General features: G+C 33.7%; 3 protein-coding genes, 1 long non-coding RNA gene and 3 other non-coding genes across 12 annotated transcripts; 6 read left to right on the forward strand and 1 right to left on the reverse strand.

Annotated features, from left to right (window-relative positions):
* The first annotated feature begins 203 nt into the window (after positions 1 to 203).
* On the forward strand, positions 204 to 1,166 carry LOC101254045 (protein CYSTEINE-RICH TRANSMEMBRANE MODULE 13-like). Its single transcript, XM_010316871.4, has 3 exons — positions 204 to 429; positions 537 to 723; positions 957 to 1,166. Exons 1-3 carry the CDS (start codon positions 381 to 383, stop codon positions 1,000 to 1,002), a joined length of 282 nt encoding a protein of 93 aa, XP_010315173.1. The 5' UTR covers positions 204 to 380; the 3' UTR covers positions 1,003 to 1,166.
* A 659-nt stretch (positions 1,167 to 1,825) lies between these two features.
* On the forward strand, positions 1,826 to 6,161 carry LOC101263059 (telomere repeat-binding factor 1). The gene is made up of 7 exons (XM_004230640.5): positions 1,826 to 2,008; positions 2,951 to 3,131; positions 3,289 to 3,506; positions 3,816 to 3,900; positions 4,492 to 4,575; positions 4,817 to 5,167; positions 5,802 to 6,161. Exons 2-7 carry the CDS (start codon positions 2,982 to 2,984, stop codon positions 5,814 to 5,816), a joined length of 903 nt encoding a protein of 300 aa, XP_004230688.1. The 5' UTR covers positions 1,826 to 2,008; positions 2,951 to 2,981; the 3' UTR covers positions 5,817 to 6,161.
* An 873-nt stretch (positions 6,162 to 7,034) lies between these two features.
* Positions 7,035 to 19,066, forward strand: LOC101263353 (uncharacterized). 6 transcript variants are annotated; one of them, XM_004230641.5, is made up of 18 exons: positions 7,035 to 7,260; positions 7,450 to 7,512; positions 8,370 to 8,463; positions 8,628 to 8,736; positions 8,828 to 8,866; positions 9,184 to 9,267; positions 9,607 to 9,668; positions 10,634 to 10,736; positions 10,952 to 11,104; positions 11,873 to 11,941; positions 12,072 to 12,128; positions 12,204 to 12,464; positions 13,181 to 13,264; positions 13,348 to 13,458; positions 17,165 to 17,235; positions 17,793 to 17,990; positions 18,140 to 18,233; positions 18,525 to 19,066. In XM_004230641.5, exons 2-18 carry the CDS (start codon positions 7,452 to 7,454, stop codon positions 18,807 to 18,809), a joined length of 1,935 nt encoding a protein of 644 aa, XP_004230689.1. In that variant the 5' UTR covers positions 7,035 to 7,260; positions 7,450 to 7,451; the 3' UTR covers positions 18,810 to 19,066. The 6 variants fall into 6 exon arrangements, with proteins under 6 accessions (XP_004230689.1, XP_025884048.1, XP_010315174.1 ...); XM_010316872.4 differs by having other exon boundaries at positions 7,121 to 7,260; positions 8,633 to 8,736; XM_026028263.2 differs by lacking the exon at positions 8,828 to 8,866 and having other exon boundaries at positions 7,113 to 7,260.
* Positions 19,067 to 19,484: 418 nt separating this feature from the next.
* On the forward strand, positions 19,485 to 19,556 carry TRNAP-UGG (transfer RNA proline (anticodon UGG)). The gene has a single exon. It is a non-coding gene; the product is annotated as a tRNA-Pro (tRNA).
* A 724-nt stretch (positions 19,557 to 20,280) lies between these two features.
* TRNAP-CGG (transfer RNA proline (anticodon CGG)) lies at positions 20,281 to 20,352 on the forward strand. The gene has a single exon. It is a non-coding gene; the product is annotated as a tRNA-Pro (tRNA).
* Positions 20,353 to 20,652: 300 nt separating this feature from the next.
* TRNAP-UGG (transfer RNA proline (anticodon UGG)) lies at positions 20,653 to 20,724 on the forward strand. The gene has a single exon. It is a non-coding gene; the product is annotated as a tRNA-Pro (tRNA).
* Positions 20,725 to 20,934: 210 nt separating this feature from the next.
* LOC138338859 (uncharacterized) lies at positions 20,935 to 21,378 on the reverse strand. The gene is made up of 3 exons (XR_011211878.1): positions 21,269 to 21,378; positions 21,143 to 21,186; positions 20,935 to 21,069 (listed from the first exon to the last, which is right to left on the reverse strand). It is a non-coding gene; the product is annotated as an uncharacterized lncRNA (long non-coding RNA).
* Positions 21,379 to 21,463: the final 85 nt, after the last annotated feature.

Genomic DNA, 21,463 nt, shown 5'->3' on the forward strand with positions numbered 1-21,463 from the left:
TCTTCTTTCTTTTCTTAAATTCCGTTCCAAGTCAAATCAGACTATTCTTTTTGAAACGGATGGAGTAATAGTTTTGTATGTATAGTTGCTAAAAAAAATTAGGTGTTTAAATCTTTACAATGATTTTCTAAAGAATAAAAAGGATAATTTAGTAATCTAACCACTACTAGGAGTAATTTGTTTTCACACGAAGAAAAAAAAACATCTATAATTTTCTCTATCTATTCAACAAAATAACCATGGAGAAATACATGAAAAGATGATGAACAAGTAAAATCAAGCGAATGGTTGTGCATTCTATTTATCTCAAATCTCAAATGAAAGAAATCATATCTATCTTATAATATAATATAATTCCAAGAACATATATATAATTAATCATGAGTTATTATAATCAACCTCCTCCCGTTGGTGTACCTCCCCCTCAAGGTAACAAAAATATTTAATTTGTTTCATTTGTTTTTCTATGAGTTTATTAGATCTTACGCGATATGAATTTGATTTATATTTTACGATTTGTTGAAATAATTAATTAGGATATCCACCAAAGGATGCATATGGGTACCCTCCTCCTCCTCCAGGTTATCCTCCACAAGGCTATCCTTCTCCGCCAGGTTACCCTTCTCCACACGGCTACCCTCCTCCACCATACGGTGCTCCTCAATACGCCGCTCCGCCACCGCCTCAGAAAAATTCAGCCACCTCCGGTGTCATGACCGGCTGGTATGACCTCATCTCTGAAAATTAATTTTTACGTGCATATGCATGGGCGAATTTGTAAATTCAACTCTAGTTTTTTGACGTATAATTTTCTGACGAATACTGATATCATGATTTGAGTTGTTGAATATGAACATTTACCGTATTAGTATTCTCTAGCACATTTCTATTATAGAGAAAATTAAACTAATAATAATCATTAATCTTATGCTTTGTTAATTAATGTTTTTTTGCAGTTTGGCTGCGGTTTGCTGTTGCTGCCTTTTAGATGCATGCTTTTAATTAATGACAAAATAAGATCTTGTAAAGGAAAATGGCATCCAGTAATGATCTTCTTACAAATCAAAGGACCTACCTTTTTCCTTTTTGTTATGTACTCTCGATCTTTATAAACATTATTTATATATAGTTCAAATGTGTATCTATTCACATTTTAAGGGATCCTATTTACACTTATTAGTAGATATACGAGTTTGCTTTTTATATACTGAATATTGATAGTGGAAATTAATGATGATAATTGAGTAACACTTTTCTATCAAAACATATTTTTTAAAAAACAACTTCTCTAAAATTCATATAATCATTAAGGACTCGAATCATTCTAAAATTCATATAATCATTAAGAACTCAAATCATGATGACATTTTATTCATAATAAATTAAATAATGTCTTCATCTATAGTAAAACTTTAATATCAATTGCAAATAAAAATTACCTTGCAGCTTATATTTTTAAAACTCATAATTCTCATTTATTTTTAACTAAAAGAGAAAAAGTAAAAATGAAAGTACTTAGTAATGAAGAATTTACACAAAAAAAACTAACAAAGTAGAATAAGTATTTTTATTTAGCTAAGAAATTAAAGTAAATTTAAAATTCTTTTGAGAGATTAAAATTGCGCGAGATAAAGTGAATATATTAGTAGATTTTGAATTTAATAACTATCATAAAACTTATTATTTTAGTTACTTATTGAGTTCAACTATTTAAAGCGGTGATCTAATTCCAAAATAGTCTCAATATAATACTATGATTTTTACATAAAAAGGACAAAAAGTAGATACTTTAATTAATTTATTGGCAAAATGCGCTTCATTGAATATCACAGGGATCAAATCCAAATTTATGCATGATTGAGGGATCAAAATGTTACTACCTTTATTTTTTAAAAAAAATTATTTTAAAGAAGAAAATGCATTCTGTTGTAGAAATTCTGACGGAAAATATATAAAATGGAATATTCAAATTCTTAAGCTTGATCGTTCTTTCTGCGGATCATAATTGGTAATTCTCGATCTCCTTCTCTTCTCCCATTCCCTCTCTTTCGATCAGTTTTTCTAATTGAATTGTAATTTTCTTCTCGCAATCCTAATTTATTTGACAAAACTAGGGTTTTTTATTTGTGTTGTGAAAAACTGAAAATCTATTATGTAAATGTATCATCTCGTTGATTTATTGGCTAAAATTAAAGTTCCGATCTTTGATTTTCCATAATTCAGCTAAAACTTGATGTATTTTTTGAAAATTTGTCCTCTTCTATGTGACTGTGTTTGTGATTTTCCATAATTTAGCGTAAAGGTGATGTTTTCATGAATACTAGTGTTATTGCATCGTTTGATTTCGCTATAGTACCTGGTTTGTTTGACGTAATTCATGAACTAGATTTTTGTTGAGATTTGTTTGAATTTATTTTTGTGATTAAGATTTTAGCTCAAATTTCTCTATCGAAATGCTTCTAATATTTTATAGGCATTTGTTTGCCTATATATTTAAAAGTTATCCTAGGAATTGTTAAGCCTATACAAAAGGAATTAGGTTGCGGTATCCAGAGCAATGCACAAACAGAAGATGGAATATTTTTGTTGACAAAGTACTTGGAGGACTTTCAGAAGACATGATTATTGTTCCTTGAATTATATTTCTGAATTCTGGAATTTTAATTATATATTAACCCCTTAAACTATAGCTGATGCCTGTTGGGAGTGGTGATGACTCTTGAACTATAGCTCTGTGCATGAGCGAGTATGGTGTATATGAGCACCAATTACATATTGCATTGAAGGCAGTTTCAATATTTTGTATTATTCGATGTCGTTTGAATGTATAGCCAAGTGTTGATTATGTTGGGTTATGTTGCTTGTCCAGATACAAAATTCTAATTCTACATCTCAGTTTATGATCTTCTGCTTGAGTTTTTTTGACACATATTTACGGTTTTCCGATTAGGTTGTTCGAAGGATAACTTTTTAATACTTGGATGGGTGCACCTAAACAGAGGTGGACTCCAGACGAAGAAGCTGCTCTTAAAGCTGGGGTCCGTAAGCATGGACCAGGCAAATGGCGGACGATCCTCAAGGACCCAGTGTTTAGCGGAGTGTTGTACTCGCGTTCAAATGTAGATCTAAAGGTAGAATTTCCCTTTTTCCCATTTCTCTTAGGATAAATTTCTCTTTTGTTGAGAGGAAGCTTTGGTGTCATTCAAATTGATGAAGGTCACAATAACTTTTTTTTTCCTCTTAGCTATGTATTTATGCATGATATGTTAATTTGTCTTTGTTGTTCAGGACAAGTGGAGGAACATGAGTGTGATGGCCAACGGTTGTGGTTCTAGAGAGAAAGCAAGGTTGGCTCTCAAAAGAATGAATCAAGCCCGTAAACAGGATGAGAGGTCTTTATCTGTCTCCACTGAGGCTATAAGTGACGAGGAAATGACTGAAGCAAGGCTAGCTACTACTTCTAGTGATTCTCTACAGATGCGTGGGTCAAAAAGATCTATCATAAGGTTAAACCTTGCTCATTACTTTCTACAACATGACTCAAGTTGTAGCCTTGTACATTTGCTTGCGCTCATGGATTTAGTTAAATGATGGCTTCTGCATGATCTCATACTTCGATAGTTCTAATTATTTTCACATTCTACACATGTTCTTTCCAAGTGATCATTCTTGTTTGATTTTTAGCATTCTGATGATGGTAGATGGATAAAAGTTGTCCTACCCTTATCATAAGTTTGTTATGTTCCAGTTTTTGGTCTTACTTTTTGCTGGAAGGAAGACTATCTCTAAGTGTTGCTGCTTTACTACTATTATAGATTGGATAATCTTATAATGGAGGCTATAAGCAACTTGAAGGAGCCGGGTGGTTCCAACAAGACTACTATAGCAACATACATAGAGGTACTCATCTTCTTGTTGAGCTTAATGTCCGAAAAATAAAACAATTTAGAGCAGTACTGCTTAGTTAAATTGCCAATATTCTTTCTTAGGGCCTCTAACACATTTTGGAATTTTGAAGTCTTGCTTGTTGTGCCATCAATAACATTCTGAATCGTGTTTGCTCTTGGTGCTTCTTGCTTATTCAAGTATGAGCTCTTCTGGAACTCATTTATTATGGTTTTTAGTTCTTTCCTTGTACAGTTGTTTATGCTTTAATGTGTGACGGGACACAAGCTTTTAAGCATTTGGTGTTCACAACAGTAGATCAACTGCATAAGATTGTAGGAATCTAATTAGCTTCCTTTCAGTATAAACTGAATGCTACCTTCTATGATTGTAATATTAATATGATGGTGCTTTATTGACTATTTTTTCCTCTGTGCTTGATCTTAGTTCTCTATATTAAGATATGGTTTCGAAAGTAAGGTGCCATGTGATAAAACTTTAGATAATGCATGAGGTCAAGATTCATCGAATTTGCATTCCTGGCTAAGTTATAAATTATGGCTACATATATCAGTCTATTATACTCAATACTTTTATATCTTGTAGGATCAATATTGGGCACCTACAAACTTTAAAAGGCTACTTTCAGCGAAACTGAAGTATTTAACTGCAACTAGGAGACTTGTCAAGGTGATATTCAGTTTTGGGATTCATACTTCATGTGTTGCTTATCTTGCCCTTAGCTTTGAGTGTGAAGCCAATATGAACTGGCAGATCCAAATTCATGAATGATGGCCAGTAGTTAGATTCATGCTGATTATGATATTGAGGAGTCTTTTTCTTCTGCAGATGAAAAAGAATATTATGAATGATGGTCAGTAGTTAGATTTTATGCTGATTATCATGTGAAGGATGCCGTTTTCTTTTGCAGATGAAGCGAAAGTATATAATAGCACCAACACTGGTATTATCTGACAGAAGAAGAATTCCTTCCGTTCCTCTCTTGGAAAGCAGCCAGAGGATCTCCTCCCGGGTTGATCCGGATGATATAAACACACTTACTAAGGCTCAAGTAGATTTTGAGTTAACTAAGATGAGGAGTATGACACCTCAAGAGGCAGCAGTAGCTGCTGCACGAGCTGTTGCAGAAGCAGAAGTAGCCATAGCAGAAGCTGAGGATGCTGCCAGAGAGGCTGATGCTGCTGAAGCTGATGCCGAAGCTGCACAAGCCTTTGCAGAAGCTGCAATGAAAGCACTAGAAGGGAGAAGCATCCCAAGGATGGTAAGATATTTGTACAATATTGGATCAGTTACTTGGTTTTTCTTGATTGCATCTTACATTCCTTCAGTCCCCTTATCTTTTCTTTCTTTTCCTTGTAAGTGAGATAATTTTCCTTTTATCCTCATTCCTCGGGTGTTTTTTAGTCAATGTATTGGACTCGAGATCCCTCAATGAACTTGTGTTACCTTTCATGTTTGTGGTTTCCCTTCAGCTTTGCTTAGATGATATTTCTCTAAGTTTTGATAGATGTCGCTACTGAATTCTATCTATTAGAACATTTAGTTTGATCGATTTATGGTGTAGTTTTATTGAATAAAGAGCTGGAATGACTTAATCACGTATCAGTTGATGGTTTAAAGTTCTCTGATTTCAACAATAAACAGACTCACAAGCATCTATGTGTATGTTTATGTCATTCCTCTTCAATACATGTTCTTGTGAATGTAAATTTGATATCATGAGGTTTTAGTATTACCTATCTAGTTGTATTTCTTTCCATTGTTAGGAAGGTAGATTTGCAGTTTGTCGATGTGCAGTAAATGTTATATTCTTCCTAATATGTTAAGTGAACGCTTTGTGTCACTAATTACTCCCTATTCCTTTTCTTACTGCTTCTTTCTCTGTGAATGTGCAGATGATCCATGCTTGATGGGATCTTCCAGAGTTGTGGCTTGATACTATAGCTTTGATGGATTTTTTCCATTTTGTTATTTTTCAAACCTTTAGCCAGCTACTTGCTGGCTTGTAAATTTGGTAAATAGTTGTGGAAATGTATACACTGTTTGTGATAGTAAAGCCTTTCCGGTAAATAGCATAAAAGATCATGGGCACCCTCAAGAAAAACTATAGAGTTTCAGACTTGTGAACTGTGCTCGTAGAAGGAAATAAGGCTGAATTCTACTTGTTGTATTTCTAGTCCAAGATCCTTAACAAGATTTGAACTAATGAAACAGATTATAATATGCAGGAAAATGTTTTCGGTTTACCACAAAAATAAGTAGTTTCTTACTTCTATTTTTTTTTTGTGTATTTGATACGTAAGTAAAACATGTTATTATATAATCTAAACAAATATTATTCGAGGCGGAAATGAAGGATTAAGATGAGGCGTGTTAGAAGTCGAGATGATACCATCAATGTTACTTGTGGAACTTGGGTTGCCTCCTTTCAAGAAGTCATTTTTTTTTCTCATTTTAAAGCTAATTTATTTGCCTAGAAAAAATAATTTTCAAAAAGTTTTGGTCTATTATTCTGATCTTTAATTAATTGGTGTCCCAAAGAAGATAATGTTTTTTTTTCTATAAGCCAGTGTTTAGTCTAGCTTATACATAATTTAATTATTATATTGGATATTTATTATGGAATGGGCTTTTACGAAAAAATTATAAAAGGAAAATGATTTATTAGTTGTCTAGGTAAGAGGGTAAACAAAATCTACATCAGAAGTATATTTTTTAATCCTAATGGAAGGATAAGCATACATAATCCTTCAACTAGAATTTTGATCTGCTTTAGGAGATGTAGGGTGTCCTTGATATAATAAAAAGTATTCTTTTAGAAAATAACTGATTTCTTTAATATAATAAATAAATAATATATATATATTTTTGACAAATACTATTACGATGATGAATTAAGTGTAAATAGCAATGTCAATTGGAGTTAGATTATAAAAATATTAATTCTTCTTAATTTCTGAATACATAACATATAAAATACAAATGAATTAATCAAAATAAAAATACTATTTAATAACATAAATACAAAAATTGAAGCAAAAAAAGAATAAATCAAACGTATTATATAAGAGAAAACTATTCAACACTTTCGTCCAAGCTATAAGTAAATGACAAATTATTTCCAAATAACGCCAGCACGAATTTTGTTGTCTCCAAATTATCAAATTTTAATATTTTTTTTTAAACGCGCTGATAATATCTAAATTGGAAAGACATAAAAATAACATTATATTTTAAAGAAGCAATCAAAAGTTTATATATACCGACTACCGTCTCCGGCAAGAAAAGAGGGAAAAAAAATTAAGAATCAGTTGTTGGGTTTCTAGGGTTCTCATTCGAATTGGAGCCTTCAAGGTTACTTTCTTGACCCTTTGATTTAATCTTTCCTCTAATTTATCAAAATCTCGGTTTCTTAATTCTTTGTCCATTTCGATATAGGATGAACTATTTGTTTATCACAACTTTCCGACGTAATTGTAGTAGGAGAATGAATTATGATTCATACGTTCTTGTGGAAATCAAGATTTTCCGTTTTTTTTTCAGCCATGGATGGAAATTTGAACGATAATGCATCTTTGCGTGCTCGGATCAAAGAGTTGGAACGCGGTATGCTTACATGTTATGGTTTTTGTAATTCTTGAATTTGTATGTGTGTTATGGCCAGATTGGACTAACACAGTGTGGAATGTTCTTTCTTGATGAATATATAAAATTTCATTACTAAATACCAACTCTATAAGTTGAGAAAAGAGTAGAAGTTGTGTTCTTGATTCGTCTGTCATTCTTGTCCAACTATCTATACAGCAAAGTAGTTTCTCCTGACAATGAAGATCGAATATAGGTTTAAAGGTGAATCATGCATGGGGATACTAGTTGTCTATGCGATTAGTAAGGACATTTTTTCCCTATGGTTTTCTTAATGACATGAGGGATTCGTCAAATCTTTGAATGTAATCAGTTTAGATAAGGTGAATAGGTCCTCATAGGCATGAAGCAACTGGCTGTTGTGGATGTACTATATTATTAGTATGACTCAGACACTTCAGATAAGCCTGAACAGTTCAAGATTCAATAGGTTACCGACTTCTGTTGAGTAATTGAGTGACCAAAAGAAGGGTTAAATTCATCCCCTCCTCGAAAATAGAGAGGATTTAGAATTCCGCTAACAAGTTCTCAACAGACATTAATGTGATTGCTACTTTTGATTACACGATACGAGTTTAACATTTTTATTGTTGAGCTGGTTTGGTGGACTCCAGAATGGTTATGTAGTGAAGAATTAATTAAATATGATGTTATCTACTCGCACTTCTTCATTCATGCTAATTTCTTTCGCGTTGTTATCCAAGTATGTTTTAAATGTGTTCTGAACCTTCCTCTTTTCTTTGCAGTGGTGTAGTCTGTAACTGATTAGTAAGTGAGAAAATTGTGTGCAATCTAATGTATTGTGGTTTCTTGTTTAGAGCGTGATGAATTGCATAAAGATATTGAACAGCTATGCATGCAACAAAGTGGACCTAGCTATATTGGGCTGCCTACTCATGTGCCTCTTCATAGGTTCAACTTTCTTATTCTTTTTTTTTTGGGAAGTTGGGGGGAAGCTAGTCATTTGTTTGTTTAGGTTGTTTTCCTTGTTTATGTTCTCTCTCTTATTCTTGTGTGGAATTGAAGAAGGGCATTTTGTCATGACATTTAAAAATGGATTTTTTCTAACCAATTAGGATAGCTGGGTTGGAGCAGGAGACTGAAAACTTGAAAAAGAAACTAGCTGCTTGCACAAGAGAAAATCAGAATCTTCAAGAAGAGCTTTCAGAAGCTTATCACATCAAAGTAAGGTTTACAACTACTCTTTTATGTCATTGCAGAACCTCTATGCTATTGATCTTACAGATGCACTTTTTTCTCTTCTTCACTTTGTTAGGGTCAACTGGCTAGTCTACACAGTGCAGAAGTTTCCAAGGTCTTCTCTTTGCTCTTCTCCCTACCCTATACCCCGGAAAGGAGAGAGAAAGCATAAACATTAGGGGGTCTGGAGGTGCATCATGTGCTTGTTAATATATTGAGTGTGTTACTATTGAAGCTATTTTGACTGTTAAAATGTTCCTGTTTGGCGGTTGTGACTCAAATTTCATTATAATTCTGGTTCTTGGAATGCTAAGAGCTTGCAACTCAGATGTCTTAGACATTCATTTTAGTTGGATCTAGATCAATTAAATATCAGGAAGTGCGTCATAGTCCAGTATATTATAACTTACTCCGTTTTCTATTTTACTCCAGAATATTGAAGCAGAAAAGCAGCTCAAGTTTTTTCAAGGCTGTGTTGCTGCTGCATTTTCTGAGCGGGACCATGCTGTAATGGAGGTTGTCAAGATTTCTTTTAATTCCATCCTGAACCCCCCCCCCCCCCTTGCTGCACTCAAAAAATAAAAATAAAAAAGGGGGAATTGGAAGGGAGAGAAAAGACGGTGTGGTCAACACCCTTTACATATCTATTACTGCCTATCACTGTTGAAGAATCTTGATTTAAATGTTCTGGGAAAACCAGATTTTCTCAATTGATGCATAGACTGGTGTTTAATTTCAACTACTGTTTAAAATTCACTATTAAAGAACTTGTGAGCATGAGATTACATGTTCAGTTCATCCTTCACATAACTAATTCTTGGAGGCTTTTTTAAACATTCTCTATAAATGTTGCAGGCTGAAAAGGCTAAGGAAAAGGAGGAGCTTATTTCAAGAGGATTTCATGAACTTCAGCAGAGGTTTGATTGAATTTTTACATGTTAACAGGCATTAGATTTTGTCTTGCTCCTACTTCTAATGACATATTTCTCCTGTGATAAATTAAGTATTACAATCATAAGCACCAAAGTCGCACTTGAAAATATCTATTCTAAGCCCTAGTGTCCCATAAAATATGTACTTCTAATGTTTCTCTTCTAAATAACTTCCATGCAGTCAAATAGTTTACCTCTCATTTCACTCCAGGGAACCGCCGATTGCATTAGGGGTCTTATCTTCAGAAAACCTTTTTGGTTATAATTAATAGGCAAGCTTCGTCACCTTACCTTTTATAACAGCCAAAGGAAAGCACAAGAAGGCTCATAATAGTTGTGATAGCACAAAGTAACATTCTAAGGTTTTACCACATAAGTCCATATTGGCTGTGCCGCTGCAGATTAGATTCGACAAAGTATAATTAAAAAAAATGGATGCTGGTGTTTTTCACCTTCTACTGTAGTAGAGAAGCAATGGATTTTAGAACAGTGGAGTTAGCTTTTAATTCAGTGATTTAATTTAGTGGTGAGTAGGCTTTGGGTGTTCAAGTGGTGTATTCCCTAATTTCATGATTTTGGAACTCTTGCTCTTCTTTGATTCTTGCATTTGCCCACTCCTTCATGGGCAATTGAGTGCAATGGAAGTAACTTCTACAATGATCTGAATAGTCAATATTTTTAAGAAGCAACTTCATTTGAGTTGGAAATTTTCATGATATGTTGATATCTTTATCCATAAAAATTGTGATTTGGTGTTTAAGCTATTTAGAATTCTAAACTCTGCAGAACCTGACTAAAAGAGGTGAATAGCCTTCATATTTATGAAGATGGATATGTTCAACCCATAGTATCCACATAATTCCACTGCAGTATACAAACCATCTAAAAACAATTCTTGGAATATATGCAGTGTTACATAATATTGCCCTTATGTTCCATCTCTGATGCAGGATTGAAGAGCTGCACTGTGAATTACTTGAAGAGAAAATATTGACGGCTACTTTGCAGAGTGAGATGGACGGGGAAGAGAGGTTGGATGAGGCTTTCAAGGAGGTACTTAGTTCTGATGCCCTCCCTGTGAATCCATATTCATAATTGTTACAGAGCTAAAATATATAACAAAATTCTTTCATCTATACATGTGTAACATTCCATTTATGCAATTTTTGGATCAAGGAAGCTCTCAAAGAAATAAGAAAGAAACTATGTATTATATTCCTTCATTACTGATAAATATCCACCCTTGAAGATGTTGTTTTGTACAACAGGTTGTTCACAAGTTCTATGAGATCAGACAGCAGTCACTGGAGGATATTGAAGAAGATGTGTCCTGGGAAGACAAATGTGGGTGCCTCCTGCATGATTTGTCTGAAATGTGGACTTTCAGCAATCCTGAGGAAACATCCACCTTGAAGTACATTGTGAGTTCCAGAAAGTTAGCAATCTTAAAACTTGGACGTTACTGGTTATAACTGATGTTTTGTCTCAAATCACTTGAGTTGCTTTTCATATTAGTCTATTCCAAATTATTTCATCCATCTCCAAAATTTACAAGTTTCCACTGCTAAAAGTCAAACTACAAAGTGATGCTTGTTATCATTTTGAGCACATATTTCCATTCAGACTTCCTTGGTTCACAAAATCCTACTGTTATGCTAATCAAATTTCTAGCTAACACCAATTTCCAGGTTCCACTCCACTTTCTTCTCTTTATTACTTGCTGCTTAAGGAGATTAAGTAAAATGAGTATTTGTTTGATACTGAATAATTAATTTGATGTTACCTTCTACTGAGCATTCATCTAGTTTAATGGCTACGTTATCAGTTTCCCTTTTGTTTCCCTACTTAAGCTGGGGAACTTATCATTAAATGTTTATCATTAAAGTGAGCTCTTGTCTAACAAGGGGTGACACTCATTGTGGTGGTGAGATGCTCTTTCATTTAATTAGGAGATGGAGAAGTGTGAGGATTGAAGAAAATATTTGCAAAATACTTGCATTACTTCGAAGGCTGGCTGTGGATATAGCTCGTATTTGAGTGTGGGAAGTGTCATCCTAAATGCAAGGAATTTGGAATTCCAAGTCACTATCAATTGTTTTCGTGGACTGCTTAATTCTTTAATTGTTCAATCAAATAAAAAAGAATTGTTCAAACTTATTATATGATCTTGACTAACTTTCCTCAGACAGAGTGCTCTGGAAGAACAAGTGGAGACACTACGAAAATCTTTGGATAATCTTCAGAACAAGCTACAAGTAGTATGTAGTTTCTCATCTGCTCTTTGTTCAATATTGCAGGAACTTATTGTTCTACTCTATTCTTAATCATTTCATTGCTCTCTTCTCTCTCTCTCTTTTTTTTTTTAAAAAAAATTGTGTTGGTTTTCAGGGTCTTGAAATAGAAAATCACTTGAAGAAAAAAGTGCGCGCACTGGAAAAACAGAAAGTACGAATTTTGTTTTTCTGAAATGGAATATAAGCACCAGTGTTTGTATTAATTACTGAAAGGACAAACATGCAGATTCTTTCAGAAGAGAAGCTGCGGGCTCAAATATCGGCATTTCGCCTCTATCATTCTCAGCATAAAATTGATATCACGAGTTTACTTGATGAGGGATTTTCTCATATTAAATCAGCTGTGAACATGGTGGACGAAAAGCTCAAGGACTGCAGCATGAGTGAGAGAGACATAAATTCCTCTCAAGTAGATAATTTGAAAAATGAACTTGAACATCAAGATGTTCGGGTAAACAATGATGATGGTTCAGAGTTGATCTTTAAGGTAATCAGTTCGTATTCTTACTCTAGACGTTTCTTTGTCGCTGTCTACATCTCCAGTTCAATTTTATTTTGGTAGTGTTCTCTTCTAGGAGTTCTCTTGTCATAAGAAGGTTTCTGTTGCACTCAAATATCTCAGTTATGCACTAATAATGATGAAAATTCAAGGGACGAAAGCTATTCCACTTTCTGAATGTCATGGTGATATTGCCAAATGTATAACCCTTTAAGAAAAAGTATAACATGTTGATGGTGCAGATTTTATGCTCACACCTATATTTGCGCTAGTATTGCTATGTGCTTGTACCAGCTTCCGCACATTTTTTGTGGTTAGAAGAAAAAGTTTAGCTTGTGGTCTTCTGTCTGTTTTTTATGTCAAAGAGATGGGATAAATACTATATCTTCAAGTTCGTCTCCTGAGATTTTGTAAGTTGTTTCTTGGATAAGGTTCTCTACTTCCTAAAATAGTTATTGAAGAAGAAGACTTGTTCCCTTAGTGGATTCTCCCTTTTTCCTCTGTAACTAATGATTCTTAAAATCAACGAATGCTTTTGTTGATATCAGCAGTCACTTCGGAGGATGGGATTGCTTTGTTTAATACTATTTCAATCAGTTCTATATGCTTTGCAATCTAATCTTTAGCGAAACGAACCATAGCTTCTAAACAAAAAATATGCTGTCAACATGTTTCTGAAGTTTCTCCATCTCTACCTGTTGCAGAGGAATCAGCCTAGCTTGACAACTACCATTGCTGTTGGAAATAGTGATGCTTCAAAGGCTCTCGCTGTGGCACTAAATGAGAAGGTTTTGTAACTGTTGCAATAAAACAAAGCGCTTTCAAATTGTAATTATGTGCTATATTTAATCAGTTTCTCTTTCCGTTTCAGGTTGAGACTTTACTACTTCTCTCGCAACAAGAAGAAAGACACTTGTTGGAGAGGAATGTCAATGCAGCTCTGCAGAAGAAAATTGAGGATCTCCAGAGGAACTTACTTCAAGTATTCCTCTGAGTGTTTTCTTCCTTTACCGATCACTATCCCCCATCTATCACTTTAAATCCATCATTTTTATTTAAGAGCAATACATAAAATCCCTTTCCCTCTCTCCCCCCCCCCCCCCTCTTTCCCCTCTAATTATTTACCCCCCTTATCTCTTTTCAAGTGACTTAAAATACACCCAAATTACTGACATGACTAGTCAAAAAAGTAAAAGCGCGTTTATATAAAAAATTAGGTTTGGTTTTGGATTAATAAATTACTTTGTTTGGTTTCGGATATATATATGTGTGTGAGAGAGAAACATAGGAAAAGAATATTATTGAATTGTTGTTGTGTCTACATTATTGCATTGAGATCCTATTTATTTACCCTAGAATACAATCCTTTACCAATACGATACTATTTAGTATTCCTATTCCTATTCTAATAGGATTGTATAAACATATTTCTATTCTAATAGGATTGTATAAACATATTTCTATTCTAATAGGACTGTATAAACCTATTTCTATTCTAACAGGATCGTATTAACCAATTCATATTCTAACACTCTCCCTCAAGCTAGTGCGTACAGTTGATGTAACAAGCGTACCTAGCTTGTTACAAATGTAATTAACACGAGGACCGATGAGGGGCTTGGTGAGATATTTGCAGACTTCACAAAATTGACAGACAATCTCATTGTGCTTGTCTTCTCATTTAATATAGGATTTGATGTATAATGCCAGTCAATCTCAATGAGCTTAATCTTCGCATGAAATATTGTATTTGATGCATAATTTTGGTGTTGAACTTCCCAAACCAAGCTTGAGAAAAATTGTTGAAGAATTGTTCTAAATCATAGAGTGTGATCTGCACAATCGACATACAAGGACTCTCCCTGAGCAACGAAATGCTCAAATCTAGTGTAAAGTATATGGATCGTGTTGGAATCAATAGATAAGTTGATATTAATTAAGAAAGTCATCTCGAAACATGGTCATATGACGAAATATTAGATTTGATGGCTAAAAGTGGTCACAATCTAAGAAATAAAATTATACGGGTAGGGTCGAAATGATGTCACGACCCAACTATAAGGATAGTTCGAATTGATGGAACGACTCCATTGAAAAAGAGAAATTATATGGGTAGGGTTGGAACGATGACATAACCTTATGCAAATCAGATTTGGGGAGTCATCGAAAAGACGAATGGAAGTATGCAAATCAAATCTGAGTCACTGGAAAAAACACATGATGCTATGCAACTCAGATATGAGAAAATAGTTCGAAAAATCCATAGTACTGCACAAAATTTAATATGAAAAGTAGTTTGGAGAGATGTGTGGTGCTACACAAATCAGATATGTAAAAAAAGAAAGTCATTACCGGAAGGATGGCAAGCCTTTTTTAGCTTCTAGGGTCTATTTCTTAGTTCAAGATCCCTCTTACTAACCGGAATCAAAGAACTAGTAGATCTGTTCCGGTGCTACACAAATTATATATGAAAAAGTAGTCATCGGAATAATGGCACAGTGCTACACAAATACTTTTTCTAAGTAATGGGGAAGAGGACCGAAACGTGCCACTGAAAGACTCTACTGAGACAAAGATGGGCTGTCAAGAACGAACTCACTTCCATTTACAATTCCCCAATTCCACTTTTATGGGAGTTTACGCCCTTTCTCGACCCTATCGAGCTCTTCCCTTATATATGAAAAAGTAGTCATCGGAATGATGGCACAGTGCTACACAAATTAAATATAAAAAATTAGTCACCGGAATGATGGAACGGTGCTACAAAAATTAAATATGAAAAAGTAATCGGAATGATGACACGGTGCTACACAAATTAGATATAAGAAAGTAGTCACCGGAATGATGGCACGATGCTATACAAATTAGATAACTTTTGCTAACATAATCATTAGCCGAGCAGGTGACATGTATGGATAACAGCCGCCCGCCGGCAGTGGAAGCTCTTTGATTGTTACCAAGATCGTAGAGGCTCTGATACCATGTGAGTGATATAGGAAAAAAATATTATTGAATTGTTGTTGTGTCTACATTATTACATTGATCCCCTTTTTGTGGACCTTAGAATACAATCCTTTAACAAGTAGGATATTATTTAGTATTCCTAATCCTACTCTAATACGATTGTTAAACATATTTTTATTCTAGTAGGATTTATAAACATAAAGACTGTTCTGATAGGATTGTATAAATCCATTGATATTCTAACAATATATAAGCTTAGGTTTAGAAACATATTCCTATTCTAATAGGATTGTATTGATCTATTGATATTCTAACAATATATATATAAGCTTAGGTTTAGAATTAAGTTGGAGTTAATCACTTTTGTCCATTTTTGGTTATTGCCTTTCACGATGGTTATATTTATATTTTATGGTTGAACATGTATAATAGGTATATTTATAAGTATCGTGTTTAAAGTTCTTTCTTATGATTTATATTAGAAAGTATATTTAAGAGACTCAATATTATTACTTTGGTTATGTATTAATCATTGACATAACCGAATAACTAAACCGAAAAAAGCCGAACCGAAAGAGGAAAACCAAACAAAACCAAATTTATGTTGGATCGGATTGGGTTACACTTTTTTACAAAATCAAAAACCGAAAAATTCGGTTTTTTTGGATCGGATTGGCTTACACTTTTCAGATTGGGTTACAATTTTACAAAACCAAAAAATTCAAATCGAATAGTGCAAAACCAAATCAAAAAAACGATAACCCTAGCCCCACCTCCAGCCCCTTCATCTTTCTCACACCCAATCCACCCCTCCCGCCGTCGACAACCACTTGTACCCAAACCTCTTTCTCCTTCTTTGAAACCCCATCGCGATACTATTTATCATCTTAGAACTCCCACTCCGACCCTCTTTCTTTCCCTTCGAACCTCGGTGTGTCACATTTTTCTTCTTATTATTATTTGTTGAACTTTCCATTTTTTTTCTCTTTCTTCAAGAAGCCCCCATCCCATCCTCATTTCCTTTCTATCACTAAAACCCAAAAAGAGTGATGATAGGAAAATATAGAAAAGCCATCGACTTGTTCTTGCTTCAAATTAAAATTAGTATTTACGGCAAGGGTTGAATGTGATGAACAAAGCTCTTTTAAATGTAAATCTACAATTTTTTCATCCCAAAGTAAATTATCAGCTGTTATTATTTTATTTGTTTTGATTATGTGTCTTAAAAATTGAATATTTTTGTGAGAATGGTTTTAAGATTTTGTATCTCTTTCCTCTGAAAATATGTTCTTTTTTTGAGATTATTTTTCTTATAATCATTGATTAATTCTTATTTTTTGAGATTTTTTTTTACTTTCTAAAATTGTGAATAAATAAAAAGAAACAAAAAAGAATTAAAAACAAAATCTAAATAATGTTCAATGTGACGCTGATGTGGTGCCATGTGTATCAATGACATGACGCAATGTGGAATGCACTTGCCATTGTGTGACTGGTATTATTATATTAAGGTATATTTTAATTCACTTGAAAAGAGAATAGGGGTAAATAATTACCCGTAAAGTTAACAACACTATTTATTTTTGCAGCCAAGTTCAGGGGGAATTTTATTTATTCTCTCTTTATTTAATAACACTGTTAATAATACTATCGCGTGATCATAATGTGGGGGCTTGGAGTGAAAAACTGCAAATTGGGCTGATATATGTGTGCAATTTTTTAAGGTTACAAATGAAAAGGTCAAAGCCCTCATGGAGTTGGCAGAGTTGAAGCGGGACCATCAGTTATTGCAAGAGTATGTTTCTATATCCAGTTAACTGTGTATAAACTAGGAACAACTTCATTTTTTTCTCCGTTGTTTTTCATGGTACGCTTCTCTGTCAAAGGAAGATCTTAATACCTGCCTTCTCAAAAAGGAATTATTGTGGAATTTTCCTTGAAAGATTAACTATGGGTGTTAACAATCTTTTACGATTCTGAGGCATGAAGTGGGGGTGAATAATGACATTTATTTATTTTATAGCAATAAACATGAGTTTGAACGCGAAAAACATTAGAAAGCAGGAAGGTTAGAATGTCTTCCACTATAAGCAATAGTGATGGGTTTGAACAGGAAAAACATGGGATGGTATATGGAGATGATACTATTGGTCTTTTGTAGCAATGAGACCTGGTTTAAAACAGTGATGAGAGTTTTGACCAGCATGTAAATTGGACTGCTATGCACATCCTCAAAAAAGAACAATAAATAAATTGTTGACTACTTTGCCCTTTCTTCCTTGCCCTACTTCTTAACCTATTAAAAGTTATACTTTTTCAAATTGGTTACCACTAGATGGCTAAATGTTGTAGGAAAGTTAATCAGGCCTCTAGACAAGGAAAATCTCTTGGTGAGATTGCAGTGAAAAAGACTCTTCAGGAAAAAGATGGAAGATTGAAAAATCTTCTGAAAACTTCTTATCTGAGACGCTGGACTGGTTTACAAGATTCAGATGGAAATGATGCTGACATTCATCGAGATTCTGAAGCCAACAACATGGATTTTGCAAGGTATTGTTTGAAATTTTGTTGATGCTTCTGTTACACTTAATAACTGCTTCCTACTACTGGTACACTCATAAAAGGAAGTAATGTTACAGAGAATATATTTCCTTGGTATCACATAGTTTCTCCTATATTTCTCTGTTACCACTTTTCAGGATGAAGATAGAGAATGCAACTCTAAAAGAGAGCTTAGAGAGTATGGAGCATCTAATTCGTGCAGTTAGGAGGCTTCGCCTTTCACTTTTAAAGGTAGTATTTGTTTCCTAGTTTTTGCAGAGGACTTCTTTAGAAGCCAATAATTCACTGTAAAGATAGACCGCCTCTCAGGAGAGATGAATGCATAACAAAAATTGCACTTGAGGTAGCGATCAGAAAAGATATCGCACGTTCTGTATCAATCATATAACATTGCATAGCTTAATGTTTTATTCAGTCTACTTGAGGTGATGAAAAATATATAGCTCAATCTTTGTCCTGTAAGGAAATTCCCTAAGGTTTGACCATTGCAAGTTGCTTGATGAAGTGTGTTGTATTATGTAGTTTAAAGAGCCAGCTGCATCCAAAGGTATGGAGAACTGCTCCTCGGAGTCATTGGACAATATTATTAATGAGGCAAGTCAGTTAAAAACTGCACTTGGAATCTCCCTCCCTCTTAGTTGGTCAGTGGAGGCAGATTCGGGATCATCCAGCAGATGTGTTGAAGAGGAGATGGATAACGGACACTCTACACGTGAAAACATGGACTTTGTCTCTGCTGCTGGATTTGAGATGGTTGAGCTTCTGGTGTTTGTTGCACAACTATTGAAAGAGTACAAATGTAGTTGACGCGAAGGAGGTGTTGATTAAATTGGGGTATGGTTTGGAAGAAGTTTTTTGTATAGTAACTTTGGATTTTGGAAGGTACAGAATCTATTATTGTAACATAACTAAACTATTAGAAGCTTTCTCGAGTCACTGCTCAGTTATCTTTTTTTAAACATACAGAGACATGATTTTTTGCTGGATAAATCACCATTTTTTGATGTGGACGGTGAAATTTGAAAAAGATGAGATCATTCAAAATGATAATCAAATTTACCCTTCTTCTTTTTTCTTTTTTTTTTTGTGAAATATCTTGCATGAACTTGTTATTGTTGGTACTTCCTCAATTGGATACAGAGTGTTGGAACTTCCCAGCCATTTTGTTCCTCTGTGCCACACAAAGACTTCAGACTTTGCTTGCAAATGCCATTCAGTTAAATATAATTGAAGTTAGCCAGAAAGGAAGATAACAATGTAAGATATAGCTCGTCCTAGTAGAACATTAATAAAGGTAAATAGCTAGCATTCATTTTAGACGATAAAACAAATACTTTGTTCGACTTTCAACTTTCAACTTTCAAGTGATCGACATTCTAAACTCTAAAACCCGTGTATATATATATATATTTGTGTTACGCTATAACTATATAGATGCACATTATATGTTATATATTTAACAATGACTAAATGCAATCAGCAGGGCATTTGGTCTAGTGGTATGATTCTCGCTTTGGGTGCGAGAGGTCCCGAGTTCGATTCTCGGAATACCCCAACTTTTTAAAATTTATGTAATATGCTGAGAGCTTCTAGTTAAATAGTGTTTTTTATCCCCGTATTATTACATATTTTCACTTTGATTATGCACATTTAACCTTCAATGATTTGAAGTATGCGGCTTTAATTTTTGAAGTTAAGAAAAGTTGACTATTTAACAAAACAATCATTTTAAAATATACAAATAAAATAATTCGAAGGGTTAGTGATTCTAAATGCTTGTAAAATTGTGTATGAAAAAATATGAATTTAATAAAAAATAAATGTTAAATATTTTATGGATAGAAAGTTGTTACGACATCATTAATAACCTTAAAGAGTCTGTCCATCTACTAACCTTTCAAATGTAATCGTGAATATAAAGTAGAGCAATCAGAGAAGCAACTGCTCAATTTATATAATTAAGATAATCATTTTAGTTAACTATTTATAAATTATATATAATTTTAATTTTATATACATAATTCTTCGTATTACCAATCCTTTATTTTATTTTCTAAATTTTCAATAAATTATTTTGTTAAATAGTTATGTTTTATTAACCTCAAGGACTAAAATCGATATTTCGTGAGACCTAACAATTCAATCACCCAAATACAACAAAGCTAAAATGATGTTTTTACAGAAAAAAGTTTTATATCAAGGATTTTTACATCCACCAAAAACAAAGACAAAGAAAAAATATTATAATATCAAAACTATCCGAACACATTCCAAACATGGGCGTTTGGTCTAGTGGTATGATTCTCGCTTCGGGTGCGAGAGGTCCCGAGTTCGATTCCCGGAACGCCCCATCTTTTTTTTTTCCTTCTTTCAAGGAAAGTTCACTGCTAAGGAAAATTTTATAATTCAATCTCCTTATGAGTATTTCATAATTTGATCTCCTTGAAAGTATTTTGTAAAACAATCAGCATCCATTTATATATGTTTACTGAGGTTCAAACTTATAAATTAAAATCTGGTTACATGAGGTAAGGACTAAGGAGTATCAGAATTCTATATTTGCAGATGAGAAATGACAATTCTGATCACATAACTCACAACAGGAAAATACATTTTGAGTATAACTTAAAAGATGATAATATCAAAAACAGGGCATTTGGTCTAGTGGTATGATTCTCGCTTTGGGTGCGAGAGGTCCCGAGTTCAATTCTCGGAATGCCCCAACATCAAATACAACTTTTTTCACATGCAAAATTAAGTAGACCATAAATGGCTAACCTAGCTCAATTGACTAGAGATACAAGAAAACACACTTCATAGTGTCTTTTCTGCAGTCTCAGAGTTATCATACAAATGCTATAATGTACCCTCCAAGTTGTTAACAAAGGAAGCAGATAATTTCAACTAGCACACAACCTCACTTTGTCATCTTGGATGACTTAGTGTTGACCTTATTGCAAGATTGTCTACAGGGAACATAAACAGTGGATACTTAGTCTAGTCGTATGATTCATCGGTGAAAGATTCTTAGTATTTTGTAAAAAGAATCAGCATTGAGATTGATGTTCTGAAAATTGCAGCAAGTTCATCAGTCATTTATAGAACTAAGATTCAGAAAAATAAAAAAATAGCATTCACACCTGTTCACATGCTGACAATTTAATGCCACAGGGAAATCAATATTCTGTAAATTAAAAAAAAAAAAAAAGACCATTTGTACAGTCCAGACCTAACTTTGATTTGTCAATGCATGTACCAAACCTTACCTAATGCTTGACTTCAAGAGCTCTTCATTGTTACCATTTTTGTAAGCTGATCTCCAGTCAACTACAAAACTCAATCGACTGTCTTCATAAAACAAAGTTTGCAGGTAAAGATTCTTTTTAATTCATGTAATGGAATGAGCACTTGAAGCTGAATATAAGAGTAAATCTAGATCTATAAGCTAACAATTAAATTAA

Source organism: Solanum lycopersicum, chromosome 1 (genome assembly GCF_036512215.1).
Source record: "Solanum lycopersicum chromosome 1, SLM_r2.1".
NCBI lineage: Eukaryota > Viridiplantae > Streptophyta > Magnoliopsida > Solanales > Solanaceae > Solanum > Solanum lycopersicum.

Bases quoted from the DNA above. Each gene is read 5' to 3' on its own strand.
- LOC101263353 (XM_004230641.5), top strand. From the start codon at position 7,452: ATGGATGGAAATTTGAACGATAATGCATCTTTGCGTGCTCGGATCAAA. The intron at 12,465-13,180 runs GTAATCAGTTCG...TACCTGTTGCAG, and splicing joins GTTCAGAGTTGATCTTTAAG to AGGAATCAGCCTAGCTTGAC. The intron at 18,234-18,524 runs GTAGTATTTGTT...TGTATTATGTAG, and splicing joins TTCGCCTTTCACTTTTAAAG to TTTAAAGAGCCAGCTGCATC.
- LOC101263059 (XM_004230640.5), top strand. From the start codon at position 2,982: ATGGGTGCACCTAAACAGAGGTGGACTCCAGACGAAGAAGCTGCTCTT. The intron at 3,132-3,288 runs GTAGAATTTCCC...TTTGTTGTTCAG, and splicing joins GTTCAAATGTAGATCTAAAG to GACAAGTGGAGGAACATGAG. The intron at 3,507-3,815 runs GTTAAACCTTGC...CTACTATTATAG, and splicing joins TCAAAAAGATCTATCATAAG to ATTGGATAATCTTATAATGG.
- LOC101254045 (XM_010316871.4), top strand. From the start codon at position 381: ATGAGTTATTATAATCAACCTCCTCCCGTTGGTGTACCTCCCCCTCAA. The intron at 430-536 runs GTAACAAAAATA...ATAATTAATTAG, and splicing joins TGGTGTACCTCCCCCTCAAG to GATATCCACCAAAGGATGCA. The intron at 724-956 runs GTATGACCTCAT...GTTTTTTTGCAG, and splicing joins TCCGGTGTCATGACCGGCTG to TTTGGCTGCGGTTTGCTGTT.